This window comes from Phascolarctos cinereus, unplaced genomic scaffold (genome assembly GCF_003287225.1).
Source record: "Phascolarctos cinereus isolate Bilbo 61053 unplaced genomic scaffold, phaCin_HiC Scaffold_726;HRSCAF=1367, whole genome shotgun sequence".
Taxonomy (NCBI): domain Eukaryota; kingdom Metazoa; phylum Chordata; class Mammalia; order Diprotodontia; family Phascolarctidae; genus Phascolarctos; species Phascolarctos cinereus.
This window is the reverse complement of record NW_027556098.1, coordinates 297,097,573-297,114,436: the sequence shown is the minus strand read 5'-3', so window position 1 is coordinate 297,114,436 and position 16,864 is coordinate 297,097,573. Positions and strand designations below refer to the sequence as shown.

General features: G+C 34.9%; 1 protein-coding gene across 6 annotated transcripts in view; it reads right to left on the bottom strand.

The window, feature by feature from the left end:
* GRIA4 (glutamate ionotropic receptor AMPA type subunit 4) overlaps nucleotides 1-16,660 on the bottom strand; it is a 465,778-nt gene extending 449,118 nt beyond the window's left edge. For 4 of the 6 annotated variants that reach the window (XM_020996163.2, XM_020996162.2, XM_020996164.2 and 1 more), the window contains exons 1-3: nucleotides 15,776-16,660; nucleotides 14,903-15,076; nucleotides 13,487-13,645 (exon numbers count right to left, since the gene is read on the bottom strand). In XM_020996163.2, coding sequence (XP_020851822.1) covers nucleotides 13,487-13,645; nucleotides 14,903-14,990 — 247 coding nt within the window. In that variant the 5' untranslated portion in view covers nucleotides 14,991-15,076; nucleotides 15,776-16,660. Of the gene's footprint in view, nucleotides 1-13,486; nucleotides 13,646-14,902; nucleotides 15,364-15,775 lie in introns of those variants that run through there. The other 2 variants (XM_020996170.2, XM_020996161.2) reach the window with 2 other exon arrangements.
* Nucleotides 16,661-16,864: the final 204 nt, after the last annotated feature.

The following is a 16,864-nucleotide window of genomic DNA, read 5'->3' as shown; positions in this document are numbered from 1 at the left end:
TGGTACATTGTACAAGTGAGTTAGGGGAAGAGCAAATAAGTAAACGGAAGTGGCAGGACCAAAACACTAACATTGGGCACTGTCAGGGTAGGACAGGTGGGCTCATAGTAGCAAAAAGGAGAAGTCTGAAAGGGGAGCTAAAATGCAGGATGATCCTCAAGATCCAGGCAAGACTCAGCTTACCTAGTAAGTGATTCAAACAAGTGATTCAGCAACCAGTTTAAGTAATTAAACCTATGGTGTTCTCAAAGATTTCCTATTTGGGGGGAGTATGTTGTTGAGTTCAGATGTAACTCCAATTCAAATGTATTTGGAATTTTTTTCTTTGTTTTAAAGTAGGAAAAAACACCAATAGATATGGCAATATAGTTTATGTCTTTCATCTGAAGAGCAGGGCAGTTAAGTCCTCACATGCTCACAGAGTAGGCATCAAGTGATTTTTTTTAAACCACAACAGTTCCACAACAGTTAAGATGATAGTCTACTAAGGCACAGAGGTATACAATCTACATCTCTGGATACATCTCTGTAGAGAATGCCCATACTGATAAAACCATAGATTCTTGGAATATTGTGGGCAAAAATTATAATACTTATATGACCCTCTCTTAATATATATTAATACACAATATAATATAATATAATATAATATAATATAATATAATATAATATAATATAATATAATATAATATAATATAATATAATATAATATAATATAATATAATATAATATGATATGATATGATATGATATGATATGATATGATATGATATGATATGATATGACATGACATGACATGACATGACATGACATGACATGACATGACATGATATGATATGATATATGATATGATATGATATGACATGACATGACATGACATGAAATGATATGATATGATGTGATATGATATATGATATGATAGTATATAATTAATATAATATAACATAATATAACATAATATAATACAGTATAATATGATATAATATAATATGATATAACATAACATAATATAATATAATAGTGAATCCAGTGAGTTCTGATATTAGCAGTGTTAGATCAGTTAAGAATCTGTTGCTAAGGACTTTGAGAAAACTGGCACATTTTCAATTCAAACTGTTGCTCTTCATGGCAAGAGTCATAAAGGGTTTTGTTTAGTACTTATAAAATATATTCAACAAAATCTAAGAGAGAATTCCTGTTATCTGTGTAGGACTGAAAATCAAGTCTTGAGGAAAATATGATCTATTTGGCTGTTAGTGGTCAAGAATCAAATAATGTTTCTATAAATATAATATGGAGTCTTTCCAACAACAAAGCCACAAATGATTTTTGCATTTGAAACAGGAATTAGTTATTTTTTAACATAGTATCAATTATATTGTGATTATGGCAGTAATAAAATATTTGGGGGAATTAGAATAAGCTAATTCATGTGTGAATTTTTGGTTATTCATTATTAATACTAGCAATAATCAATGATAGTTCTCATTTATATAGTTCTATGTGGTTTTTACACATTTTGCCATAAAATCCTCACAATTATGGAAGAGAGGGAGCATAAGTGTTATTTCTCTGATTTTATAAATAAGGAAAATAGGACTTTTTTGAGTTGTTAGGAGCCTGCCTGCTTTCACTATGTTAGGAAATATAATTATCAGTTTCTACTTTACAGTTCTTTAGAGTACAGGGGAGTGGAATAGTAATACACTCAACCATCAGGTTAAATGATTGCAGATTTAGACCTGGAAGAGATCTTTGGGGCCTTTGAGTCCAAGCCCTTCATTTAATAAATAAGGTATTGAGGCTAAAACATTAAGTGATTTGCTCAGTATCACACAAGTAATAGGTTAAGTGAACTATCTAAAGCCACATAGTTAGAAAGTACCACAGTAAGGATTTATATCTAGGCCCTTTGAATTTCAAATCCAGTGTTCTTTCCATTATATAAATCAGTCTTCTATTGCTTGTCACATAAGAGAAAATATAATTAACTAAAATATTATGCACACAAGACAAAAAAAGAGTTAAACAAGTAAATTTGAAAAGAATTCAGAAAGCATTCATTACAAGGCCATATTTTCAAGGCATTCTTCTGGGTGCTAGAAGGATATCAGACATAAAAAGTCAACTGTTCATGGTGTCACACACACACAAGCATAAGACACTAAAACAACTTGCTATGCTTCTCTAGAACCAGTTATTTCTAAAACAAAATATGTTCAGGACACAGCAAAAGTCACTTTTATAAGCATCATGGGGCATTGTAAATGGTTTCAGAAACAATTGTATAGAAGCATTTAGAAAACACTATCTGGAGGTTTTTTAAAGAAAGTATTATATATATAGTGCTTAAAATTTAAAATTTTTGAAGGAAGGCCCATCTATTTGGTGAGCAAATAAAAAACTTAAATCATCAATCTGCTGAAAAGTTCCCCATATGGGATACAAGCATATTTAGTTTTCAATAACATGTGTATCACTAGAAGTGTAGAAACTATTGGAAGAAGGGGGTAACTATAATAAAATATAAATTATGTACTTGATAGTTTTTTTTAAAAAATAATACAATTGATCTCATTTTTAAAAATACTATGATAGCCAATAAAACATTAAAGGTTTGTCTAAATCATGTGAGATATCCACAACAGTCCAAATAAAAAAAAATTCCCTATCAATAGCAAATTTATACAAGTGCTCCTAGTCACAGATGAGATTATAGCATTGACTTGAGCCCTAGAACACCACAAAGTCTCTCCAATAAAATCTGTAGTTATTCAAAAGCTATTGCTCTAACAATCCACAGAAGAAAAGTCAAGTAAATGAAAAAATGTAAACTGCCTGTATAACAATATGTAGTAGATGGGTAGCCCATTTAGTCAACATATTACTAGCTATATCTTGGTACATATTGCAGATGGACAATACACCCAAAACTGAATAAGATACCTATTTGTATCATATTTAGAAAACTGTGTAGCACTTTCACTGATCCCAAATTTCTTGCCACAAAACCTCATTCATTGAACACCCACACTGATGAGAGAGATCCTTCTACATATGTGATCAGATATTTTATAAACTAGCAGGGCTCTTACTTTATTACCTATTGAATCCTTCTGTGACAATAGTGCAAGTTTCTTTTCATCCCTAAAGGCGATTGGTTGATTTCAGGCTAATTTACCATGTCATCTAATGCACTAACAAGTCTTTTGCACCTCTGATCCTGTTGATATAACTAGATTGCCTCTTATTTTAGTGAAGATATTCTTGGTGATATCTATCTTCTATGATCCTAATGTCTTATATTCAGCTTCTAACATGCAAGAAATTGTTGGTAACATTCTGAAGCTTTATTTCATCATGTGTACTTGACTGCAAGTTTGGTTATTTATAAAAAGAAATTTGCTTGAATTAAAAAAAATTGATTATTTTGGTTAGTGATGAAGTGTCATCTGTGCCTAGAGTTCTAGTGTTTTGAATTTGCTCCTAGGTATATCTTGGGGTTTTATTCATCTGTTGAAGAGTCCTTAACTAAATACTATTATTTTTTAAGTAATACAAAGTAATGATCTCTGACCTCTTCAATAAAGCCCACAGAATGGACAGCCTAGCTGCTAAGCTATCTAACCAAACTAGTCTGCAGTACCATCTGGTGGTAGATATCCTAATAGAAGGCCTAGCTTCAAAGTGTGTGCTTTGCAGATAGTATTCTATTTCAGTGGCAATTAACATCATTGTCATATTTGAATTAACAATTTTCAAAGAATTAAAATATAATATTTAAAATTAATATTACACTTTCTTTGGTAATTTAGGAGGCACTCCAGAATCTTATAAGCACTCTGTATTCAGGGTCATCATTATGAACACCAATTATAATTTTACTAAAGATATATAAAGTGCCTATTAATGCAAATATATGGTTGATACAATTACATCTACATTTATTGTATTTGACTTTATTCAGTATTGTATTGGTATGAAAAAATATGATATAAATACTGAAATCATGATACCAAGTCATAAATTCAGGAAAATGTCACAAAAGTTATAATGAAAATTTCTACACCTCTAAGATTTATTTAAATGTTATTATATTTTCTGAAGAAATTACTTTACAAAATTTCTCCCCATTTGAATTTTTTCTCCAATCAGCTGCCAGCATGATTTTCCCAAGTCTTAGGTACGACCATATCATCCTCAAGGAAATTTAGGAACTAGAGGGGTGAATAATGATGAAAAACATTTAGTTGAGAATCAGTGGAAAAATAGAAACAATATTGCCACAGATACACACTACAGATCATTTAACCAAAATAATCAAATAGAAGAGGAATTATGAAAACAAATCTCATATCTGGCAAGGAAGCGTGTAAAAACAGTCATAGAGGATTTCAAATATGCAGTCAACATCTTGAGTTATCTTTCTGCCAAAAACAGGGCAAATAATAGTTTTGACCTACATTAATGAACATTTCATTTTTAAAAAGAAAGATAATTTTGCTCTCCTGTTATTTTTGGAGCTAATTCTGATGAGTAAAGACAAAATGTTTGCTTAAATAGAAATGACAAATGGATCTTAAATCAGAGATAGCCATAAGGACTTGGAATACTTAAGTGAGGCTATCTTATAAAAGTATACCAGTCACTTAATATTTAAGTTCTCTAGGCAACTCTTTAAAACTAAGCTTCAGAGAACTTGCCAACTTATTTTCATAAAGACAATTTCCTCATCTGGGGTTCCCTATATGAATGAAAGCACAAGACTAGTTCCTGTCCATATCCAGTCCTCTCAATGAGTTTTCATCATCTGGACTAGATGAATAATAAGCCAGGAGAAGTTTTGCAGTACTGGAGATGGTCAAATATTATCCTGGTATTCAAAAAAAGGCAAGAATGGAATCTTTCAAATGTAGACTAAAGAGCTTGATTTTTATTGCTGGAAAAATTCTAGAATACATTAATAGTAAGATGGTTTGGAATTCAATTCAATTCAGCAATCTCAAAAATTTAAGTGCCTCCTATGTGCATGAAATTTATATAGGCAATAGGGATACAGACAAAAACCACAGCCCCTAGGTGCAAGGAGTACATTCTACAGGAAAACAGATTATAAGAACCAAAATTTGTTGTTGTTGTTGTTATTGTTGTAGTCATCATCATTGTTCAGTTGTTTCAGTTATGTCAAACTCTTTGTGACCCCAGCTGGGATTTTCTTGACAGAAGTACCAGAATGATCTGCCATTTCCTTCTACAGCTCATTTTACAGATGAGAAAATGAAAGCAAACACATTTAAGTGACGTGCCCAGGGTCACACAGCTAGTAAGTGTCTGAAGCTAGATTTTAACTCAGGTCTTCCTGACTCCAGGCCTGATGCTTCATCCATTGCACCACCAACTGCCCTAACAACCAAGATTAATCTTCATCAAAATGAAACTAATCGAGTGTGCTTCAAAGGCAGGTTAACTAGACTGGCATATCAAGGGGATGTTGTAGACAGAGCAAAGATGATAATATGTGTTTTAGATCATAGTACCATTAGGTGGAGTAATAATTGAGTGAATGCAGACCAAAAGACTGGCCACATAAATATCAAATTAGAGGAAGTTCTCTAATGTAGATGATGAGCTAAAGAAAGAAAGAGTAAACCATTCAAGTATCTTTGCCAAGAAAACCCCAAATGGGATCACAAAGAATTAGATACAAGTGAAATGACTGAACAACAACAACAACAACAACAACAACAACAGCAACTTTAGTTTAGAGATCTGTCCCTGGCTCTGACTATTCAATGTGTTTTCAACTACATGAGTGGAACCAGAGATACCATATTTATAACACAAAGCTTTTAAGGGATAGCTATTATCATGTATAATGAATTCTGAATCAAGATTTCAATAGGATAGAGGATTTTGGAAGAGAAGTTATAGCTGAAGACATTGATTCATGAATCATCCACATGAACAACAAATCAAAGGGAGAGGATATTTAGGAAAAGAAAAGGAGGGAGTCCTGTTGAATAACCACATTTAACGTTAAGGAGAAAAGTAGAAAGAAGATAACAATGACAGAAAAGAGTGGATCATAAATATGTGGAAAGGTTATCACATGGGACTGGGATTAGATTATTCTTTTTGACTCCAAAGAAAATAACTAAGAACAATAGGTGGAAGTTACAGAGAAGCAAACAAGTTTGATATAAGAAAAACAATTCCCTGATAATTAGAAATATTCCAAATTAGAATGCCCTCTGGATCTAGTATGCTCACCATCACTGGAAGTCTTTAATTAAAAGCTAGATGATTACTTGTTGATGTTATTAGGTGATTCATATTCTTGTATATATTGGATTTGTTAGCCTTTGAAGTATGTTCTAACTGAGATGTAAAAGAAGAGGGGAGTGGAGAGCCATGATGACCAAGGTGAGAGAGAGTTTTTTAAAAAAAAGGAAGGACAAACAAGTCAAGCAGTCACAGAAGTGAGAAAAATTTGGATTAACAAGTTAGGAGGTCAATGATGGCCTTCATGAGGACAATATCATTAGAATATGGAAGCCATATGACATAGGATTAAGCAATGAATGGATGGTAAAGTCATGGAGGTAGTATAGAATCAATATAGAATGGGAAGTTTTGAGAACATAGTAAAGGATAGATTTAGCACAGCAGCTAGAAAGGGCACGAGAGTGATAAAAAAGATTTTTCAAATTAGGAGAGATCTACATATATTTGTACACATCATAAGAGGAGTTAATGCAGAGTACCTTTGGTTTCATTTTTCCTAAACTTTATTAAGAAGAAAAGGAAATATATTTGAGATGGCAAAGATGTATGAATTGAAAACTGCCAAACTAGTTTTCCTTTCCAAATTCTGTTATAGCTTTATGAATGTCCTTTGAAATGTTGAGGTTAACTTAGAATTAGAAGTTTCTCTGTAAATGAAGCAACAATAGATAACACTATATCAAGGCAATAGATAAAAGTTTAATGTATTATTAAAATTTATGTGACATTAAAAAAAGTTCAAACTTTTTCATGAGGTTCAAATTAATTTTTCTCAAAGGTGCAATACAGACCAAAATACACAGTGCACTTTAAAAAGAAAACATTAACAAAGTATGTGGAAATCATTTTTCTGACATACATGACAGGTGGAAAATATGAATATGTATTTAAGCTTATAATTCAGTCCCTGAAAGGGATCCAATCTGTTCTAGATTATTCGCTGGAATATAACCTATGAAAAGGCTACCTAGATATGACATGCAGTATTTTCTTCAAAATATTACAGATAGATAACTAGATCTTTTTTTCTTCTTTACAGTTCAAGTAGTCTTCATGTTGATTTTGAGTTTTTCAATGCAATAAGTCTTTGATGCAATTTCAATGCAATTAGTGTTTTATAAATGTAAGCATACACATACATATGCATACAGATATTGACAAATATATGTGCTTATAAGTATGATATAGACCAGAGTAGGACATAGCAAGGGTAAATCTAGGAACAATCTAATCCAATACAATAAGCATTTATTAAACAGTTTGTATGTATAAGACTGTGCTGATGGTTGGTACACAAAGGAAAAAAAATGTTCCTGCCTTTGCAACATCCCACTTTGGGGAAGAGAATATAATATTTAAACAGATAAGTATATAGAGTATAGACAATACTTTGAAGAGGAAAAGAGCATTAACAAGCTAGCAACTTGAATCTAGGAACGTCTATATAGGACATTGCATGAGCTGAGCTATTAGAAGCTAAGGATTCTAAGAGGTAGGGTAGGTATATTTTACTGACATTGGGTGAGAAATAAAATGTGGAGGTTTGGAGAACAGTCACTAAGCCAATTTAATTGAAATGTAAGGTATATAAGAGTACATATGTGAAAAGTAGTGTGGAGCCAGATTATGAAGTACTTTAAATGCCAAAGTTGAGAATTTCCTTTTTCTTAGGGGAAGGAACAGAACTTGGAAGAATCCATATACAAAAATTGAAGTCAACAAACTTTTCTAATAGATATGCAGTATATTGGTATGACAACTATTGAAACATGTTGGTTCAATTTCAGCCTTTTCTGTCATTATGAGAAAGAGGTAATTCCATAAGCTTCCCAAGAATTTCTGTAGCAGGAATCTTTGTTACTAATCTTACAAAGAGAGACGAAATTATTTGAGTCTCTTATAATAATGCTCTAGGGGCTATAGTTTAATCAGTCCAATAAAGTAAAACTATTCTCAGATGAACACATTATTTCAAGCCAATGGAGAGCTTCCCTGTCAGTTCACTTTACAGAAAACTCTTACTAGTCATGGTAAAGCTGTATCCTTTATTTTTTCCCTGAAAACAAGCAAATCCAAGCTTTTGATTTTGGGGCCCAAATTAGTAATTGTGGATTCCCATGTTATTTCCAAACTGTTTATTACAAAACAAGATAAATACACTTTTAAATTTAGGTCTTTACCCACTCCACAAGCCAAGTATGTTTTCTAACCATAAGTACAATTGTGTAGTCATCAGGTAAGAAACAAACTAAGGAACTGTGAGTGCTGTTATGTCCTACATGGAGTAAATTACTGATAAGTTCAAAGGATCAGCTATCAATTTTTTATTAAAATAATGCTTAGATTGGAAATAGAAAACTTATATAAGAAAAATAAAATCATTTATGACTAGAAAGGGGTAAATCATAGCCAACAAATAACAAATTCTATAAACAGTTATATTGTATGAACAAAATTATTGACTAAAGTATAAAAATTTATTTGGTAGAATTTCTTTAAGATGAGTTCCATTAATGACTGATGTACTCATAACAGTATATCAAGGGTTAAATTATCTTCTAAAACCATCACATAGAAGATTCAGCAAGGAAAAAATTGCTGAAAATTATTATCTTAAGGGCAAAATCAATTCAGACTATTTTTTACAACACTCCTCATAACATAATGCAAGGCATGTGTAGAAACTTAGTGATTCCTTAAAAGAGCTAAAAAACATGGGAAAACGTCCCATTGCACCTAGGACTATTTAATGATTATTGCCACCACAAAAATCTATTACACTTAGTGAGGACTAATTCAATTCCACATGTGTGTACTGAGTGCCTACTAAGTTCCTAGTAAGTCCTATAAATCAAAGTTCAGGGAATTTGTAGTGTCCCACTTGATATAAATTGGTATTCACAGCCCAGTTATTGTAACTGAATAGCTATTCATGCCAGAAGTGCATTGTACTAAGTGACAGGCTCCTTGTGATGACAAAATGAATTCTTCTATGTAAATACATGTACTCACTTGTGGTCTCTGTAACTACAAATGAACTCCACATATCTACCGCTATACCAGTTTTATTTGTGATCCTTCAGAACAAGCAATTAAGCACCTTTTGTGAACAGTAAATTGAAAAATTTAAGAAGAAAGGGGAAAATTTTAAAAATCTCGTTGTTATAAAGGGCATAAAAAGAGACAAGTTAAAATAAGGAAACAAAAGTTTTAGTGAAGCTGGCATATCATAATGCTCTATTGTCTTATCAAGTAACAATTTCCAAATGTTCTGTCAGTTGTTATTACTTACTTGATATTGCCTCTTGAAGGGCATATTAAAGAATCTATTTAAGATCCATTTTTTTTTTGCAGAGTCAGATGAACACAGAGCTGACTTGTTAAGTAACTTTTTTCAAAAATGTGATTAAAATTCTACATGAAGTTGAACTGATATCACAAAGATCTAAAAACCAAAGATTTTCATTTTTAGAGAGCTTGCTGACCACAGTAATACAGTATTATGGGTATCATGCCTGCAGTAGTTTAATATTAACCTCAATAAAAATAGGCAAAATATCTGTATTAATTCACTTAATAAAAATATGTTAGAGAAGAGAGTCTAGCAAAAGCAATTACTTCAAATGTTTCTCAAAAGATACACCAAGTAAAATAGGCACATTTATTTTGGCTGCAAGCAACAGTGGAAAAGGAAAAAAAAAATCTTGAAGTACTTTATAACACTATCTTAGGAAGTATTTCCTATGCAACTAAAGAAAAGGCTATTTAGTTTTACCCTATCCAATCCCAGAGTAATGTCTTGTCAAAGAAAGATCTTTAATCAAAAGTAGAAATCTGTATAGGAACATCCAATGCTGACTCACATAAACTTCATTTGTATTTTAATGGACCCCAGTTTTATATTTAACTTCATTTTAAAATAATTCAGGTTTATGTTTCATAAAACTAAAATTTTAAACAATGTTAGTTGTTTTAAGGCAAAGAAAAGAAACAAAATTCTGGTCAAGAGAAAAACAAGATAATTACAGCTGACACAAATCAGATCAATATTATTGAAGCATTAAAAAAATCTATGTGCTAAAATGGGCTGTTTCTCAGGAATTCAGGCCTTATAAAAGCATGCTGAGTTGGAAGCAATTAAGTTGAGTTTCAGTCTGTAAATTGTATTAGTAGAATGGCATATAATTCTCAAAGTATTCCTAGAGAGATCATTAAGCTGACCACAACAAAGAAGAAAAAGTAAATGTCTTCTATATAAAAGAAGCCTAAACACTTTTGACAAAATATCCTCCGCCTCACCTGCATTTCTTTCCTAGTATACATTTTTTTAAAGGAAAGCTGCCCCTTTTTAAGGTCTCTAATACAGAAGGCAGGCCAGACGCATCAGTTTTACAAGCAACCTCTGCAGTGAAATGGTAATGGAAATAAAGCTAACTAATCATGTCCTAGGTCATTATGTTTGACCTGACATAAATATTCATTTTACTTCTTATAGTTTGAGATCTATAGGATATCATTCAGAGGAATGTGTTTTCCAAGAGAACTTTACCAAGTACTCCTTCAAGTCATGTTTATACTCTGTTATATTCAAAGGCATAGTGCTTGATATATGAGGTGGCCATATAATTATTGCTTACTATTTATTTTTAATTAGGTTGGAAAATCACGTACATCTGTGCATTTAGTCAGTCAACCCAGCAAATTTAAATCACATGGATACTGGTATCCTCAAGCAATCTGACAATCAACTTTTGTAAAATTCTGCTTAGATTTAGTTTAAGGATGGCCAATATGTTCATTTGTCACTCAATTTTATTGTGCTTCTTTAAGTAGTTTGTTCATATTTATAGCGTTAATTATTTTTGTAATATGCATATTAAATATGCAAAAGTTATTTGTATGGTGTAAGAAAATAATAGAATAATAACATTTCATTCTACTGGGTTTTTCTCCCTCCCCTCTAAAAGGGCTATAATATATTTGTATTTGAATGATTTCTTAGTCATGTGTTAAGAAATAAAAGTTACATAATGTTTTCCACTATACCTTTTCACTTTTGATAATTACCAAATTGATGAGACTTACAAATATGTCAAACAGTATTTTATGTGTTCCTTATAATTTTCAATATTTACATGATACTTCAGAGTATTCAAGTATGATATAAACATTATAAATGGCAATGACCAAATAAAATGTTGACTAATACATGGTTTTTTCATTTTGAATTTTTTAAGTTTATACAACATAAGAAATATATAATTTGATAAAATAGCCCAAACTAAGATTAATCAGAAAGTGATATAGGAAAAGATAAGTTTAGGACTTTATAGTTTACACAATAGAAACCAGTAGTGGAAATGTTATTGTACTAATGCGTTTCGATCCTCACAATGTTAAAATATTTATCAGTTCTTAGAAAAAAAAACTTTCAAATTATATTGTTTGGATTATTTTGAAGGTTATATACATATATGATATATGCTAAGCATCATATCTTGATACAGAAAAATTGTAAACTGAAACTTAAGACAAGCTATAAAAAACTTATTAAACTGCTTATATTCAAATAGAAAGATGAATTAAATGTTAATTTCAATATAGTCTTTCCCTTTAAAACTTCTTCTCAGCAACTAACACTAATGAATAATATTGACTGAAAAAGAATTATCAATATCATTAAAGAAGTATAACTGTCTAGTTTTCATTTAAGGTACATTTAAAATTTTTTAAATGCATAGCCCCTACCTCTGTCACTATGGTAGTGATATTATCACAAAGTATAATTAATAAACTGCTTAGCAAGGAATGAGGACTCATGGGAAATATACCATTACTGCAAATTAAAAGGGAGGTGTCAGTGTGAAAAAATCAAATGTTACAAACTCTTAATGAAGCAATGTTCCAGAGTTAAACAAAATTTCATGATTATACAAAAACAATTTAGCAAAAGACACAAAATAGATGAGTTAAAGGCAAATTCTGGACACATTTAAAATGTGGGTGCAAAAATTAAACATACGAGTGGCATAAATATTGTGCAAATCCCCCCCCCCAAAAAACTTTAAGTTTCTACTTCTACTTTTAGAAAAGCATCTTAAATGGAAAGAAATGACCACAAAACTTGAAATATTATTTAAAATGACTTTCTTAAAGTTCAAGCTGAACACTTTCATTATATCTAAACATGTTTTTTAACATGTATAATCTAATATGTAATTCTGTAAGAACAATTCATATTTACTACAAAATAATCTTAGACCATTATGCCAAATTATTGAACTCTGTTTTTAAATCTCATAAATTAGCATTTAAAACTTATCTTCCATCTTGCATGAGAGTCAACGAATATATTTCACTTAATATTGAAAGAAGTGTTATAAGTGTGTGTTTTGACAGCTTAAGCGTTTTACAATTTATCTATACTATATTCTATTATATGCTTTAAGCAATAAAACAGATCCTTAAAAAATCCACAATGGTTCCATCATGGCATTTGGTGAAGTCACTGTTTTAATATTCTGTCAGATAATAGTTTCACTTGGGTTGGTTTGTGAATTCAAGTAGATCAGGTCCTAACTTGATTTGGCACCAATGTATGGATTCATGGAGACATATTCACAGGATGTATGCATTGCCTGATAGTAAGAGACATTTACAACCCAGAATATAAGAGCAGGGCAGCCTCAAGTGACATCACCAGATCAACTGCAGCGTCAACCTACTCAAATATATATCCTCCACTCCACTGCTTGCCTTTCTCTTTTCTCACTAATAGAAGCTTTACCTTGCCTCACCAGTTCCATACAACATGCCATTATTAAATAGCAGAGATTTTTACGCAGTCAAAAAGCAGATAGAAAGAATGAAACTGCAAAAAAGCAAAACAATGTATCTATATATTCTTACAAAATTTACCATATTAAAATACAGATCATCCAACTATAAGAATAACAATGAAATGGTAAGAAGCAGATTCATTCTGTTAGCTAGCAAGAACACATACACTAGTTTCCGGACATTAGGAACTAAAGCAGGTTTTTAAGCCTTTGATTTTATATGGCTCCAGTAGGTATCTCTGGATCTCTGGACTCTCTCTCTCTCTCTCTCTCTCTCTCTCTCTCTCTCTCTCTCTCTCCTCATTATTTCATTTTAATATCATTTTAATTTACTTATAACTTTTTGAGTGTACATTTACTTACAGGCATTTGTTACAGCGAAGCTGTTGGCTGTTTCAATGTTGTCCACATGAGGAACCAAATTAAAAGGTGCCTCTGATGCATTGGGACTGGTGTTATGAAGAAAGATTGCTAATCGAAAAGCAGTATATTCCTGATCTGTGTTTCTGATGAATAGACCACCTATTAAAAAAAAAAAACAGCATGAAAAGCACGCTGAATTTTTTTTCTCTTTTTTTAAATGCCATACCTACCACAGGCACAGTACTGGCAAAGCTCCCCAATAGTAAGTAGCGATTATATACACAGAACTGTTTTTTTCATCCCTGCCACTATCTTGGGGGCCTATCCTTTGTCCATCCTCAACTTGCTTTGTATTTCAGCCTTGGGGGCTTCTCATATTTTGCTGTCCCAATTTGTCATGACCACCATGACCTCTGAGACCATTTAGTGTTTCTCTTTCTCCGTCTCCTTCCCTCCCCATGATTCCCAGCACACTGCTTCAACAGCTAGAGCATCTTGCTTTCTCAGACTAAGTGGCATGCAGATTAATGAAAAAAGGGCTCCAGTTTAAAAAAAAAAAGACGTAGGGGCTATGTTGACATAGGGAGGAAGAGAAAAATGGGAGGGAAGAATTGAACTTTGTTCTCTGAAGCCCAGGGACTCAGCCTAATTAGCTACCTCTTTTACACATTCAACGACAAATGATGCAGTGGTGGGGCTGAGCTTAGCTGGAAGAAATTCAATAGCTGCGTCCCATTAAAAGACAGGAAGGGACAATAACAAGAGGAAACAAGGACGGGAGAGGGTTCCTAGAATCAGACTTGAGATGAGGGGATTGGGTTAGGGGAGGCTAAAGAAGAGAAAAGGAAAAAAAAAGAAGGGGGTGGTGGACAGGAAAATCTAACTTTGGAACCAGTGAATCTGTAGCAAGAAAAAGCTGAGGAGAGGGTGGGAGGACAAGCTCTTTTCCTCACACCGTTTCTTTTCTGTAATGGCAAGCGAGCTACTGCAGCGTCCAGCACAGGGAAAAGCAGGTTTTTAACCAACTCGATACTCCTCTAACCCCAAATGCCAACTAGAAAGATGAAGAAAAAACACTAAACATTAAATGAAACCTCGAAAAGGTCTTTTCCAACTTGTTCTAATCATTCATGAGTGACTTCAGCAGAAGGTTGGGATAGAGGAATGAGGGGAGTGGAATGAGGGTGAGGAGAAAACAGCTTTAACTGATGAGTTTCATTTAAACCTTTACAAAAGAAACGAGCTTTGTTTTTCCAGGTGGAGGACAGGGAGGGATAACAGAAAAAGAAAAAAAAAAGGTGTGGAGCGAGGTATCCCAAGGCTTTCTTGAATCCCGTATCTGCAACTCATTTAACTCACTTTGGGAAATCAGCCCCACTTGCCACATGCAAAGAGGGATTGCAATGCAAGGCTTACCTATTTGAACGCTGCTTGGAAATGCTCCCATTGCTAGTCCCCAAAATCCAGAAAATAACAAGACAAGCTGTCTGCAAATAATCCTCATCTTCTTTTTTCCTCTCTCTCTGGCGCGCTCTCTCTTTCTCACTCTCTTTTCAGATGCTGCTCAGAGAGGCATTGAGGAGGATGGCGCTAAAAACAAACCACACACGGGGGGGAGGGATTTAAAAACGGACGAAGAGAGGTAATTGTTCCCCCTCTTCCCCTCAGCAATCCATCGTGAGCTGCCGGATTTTTCCCGCAGTCTCCATCGCCCTGGAGAGGTTTTCTGTCCGGCAGTGAATGTTGCACATGCAAAAGATGGTGGAGGAGTTAGGTGGTGGTGGGAGCGTCTAGTGGCTGCACTGAGAGATGAGACATGCGCTATATCTTTCTTTCCCCTCGCTCTCACTCCCGCTCTCCTCCTTCTTTCACTCTCTCACTTACACACATACACAGGCGCAGCTACCGCACACGCTCGCGCCACACACGCGCGCGCGCGCACGAACACAGATATACACACACACGCACACACACGGAAAGAGAGAGACAGAGAGAGAGAGAGAGAGAGAGAGAGAGAGAGAGAGAGAGAGAGAGAGAGAGAGAGAGAGACAGAGAGAGAGAGAGAGACAGAGAGAGAGACAGAGAGAGAGAGAGAGACAGAGAGAGAGACAGAGAGAGAGAGACAGAGAGACAGAGAGACAGAGAGACACAGAGAGAGGAACGTCCCCCATTCCTCGTCCTCAAGAACCCAGACCATCTCCGCCCTTTCCCCATTCATACCTCAAGTGTAAACCCCCTCAGCAAGCACGTCTCCACCACCCAGTTTTGTCTCGTTCTCTTCTCACTCACCAGAGCGCCCCAGTCTTCATTCGTTTGCTCCCCTGTCAGCCTGGAGACTGGGCTTCTCTTCTCTCCCCAACACTCACTGAGCTCTCTTCTTCCACAGCAAACCCGCAGCCGGAGCAGCGCGTCTACCCACCCCACCCCCCTCAACGCCCCACTTCTATTTGTTTCGCTTCTCCCTCTCCTTCCCAATCCCTAGTGCTTCTCAGCAGCGCTTACTCGGAAACAGCTTTGCCCGCAAGGTCGGGAAGCCAAAATTAAGGTCTGGGGAGGTTAAGACCTCCCCATACTGTCCCCCTGAACCTCAGGCTGCATCCTGGCAGCCTCGAAGACGGGACCAACCGCCCTACAGCCCTAGATCTGGTCCTCTCGCCCTTTTTCTTGCCAAGTCCTCCCCTCCGACTCAGCAGCCGCAGCAGCAGCTTCAGCAGCAGCAGCAGCAGCAGCAGCAGCAGCAGCAGCAGCAGCAGCAGCAGCAGCAGCAGCAGCAGCAGCAGCAGCAGCAGCAGCAGCAAGCAGCAGCAACGCGCAGTGGACTTCAGTTCCCGCTGCAGCAAAGATTTCTCTCCCGCAAACAGTCCGTGAAGCTAGAAAGCTCGAGACGGGAATGAGTGAGGTGCCGGGGTTGAGGGGGTGGGGGTGGAAAGAGGATGAGAAGACTGGGGACCAAGGGCAGGGTGATAGGGAAAGAGAGCAATGGAGAGAAGGAAGGGTTCCGGAATTGTGCAGAAGGGGGTCTCTGGAAAGTTGAGGGATCCTGGGGTGAAGAGGAAACAAGTTTCATGTAAGTAGGGGGTGAAGTCAGGGTTAGTGAAGAAAAGGTGAAGAGTGGGAGAAAGAGTAGTTAAAATTCGTGAATCCGTTGAGATGGAGCTGCTAAGAAGTGAATGCTTTCAAATACTCCGGTAGGACAGCTCCTTTCCCGATCTGCTCGTCTCTATTCTCCCCCCCCCCATAATCTCCTTCCCCTGACAGCGAAAGCTAGGGGCAGCCTCAGTGAAATGGGTTTAAGGTGGCAAATGAAGGAATCAAGACATCCAAAAGTAGGTTCGATGAGTATAGGTGACTAGCAAAGACTAGAGGCTCTCCTTTGTC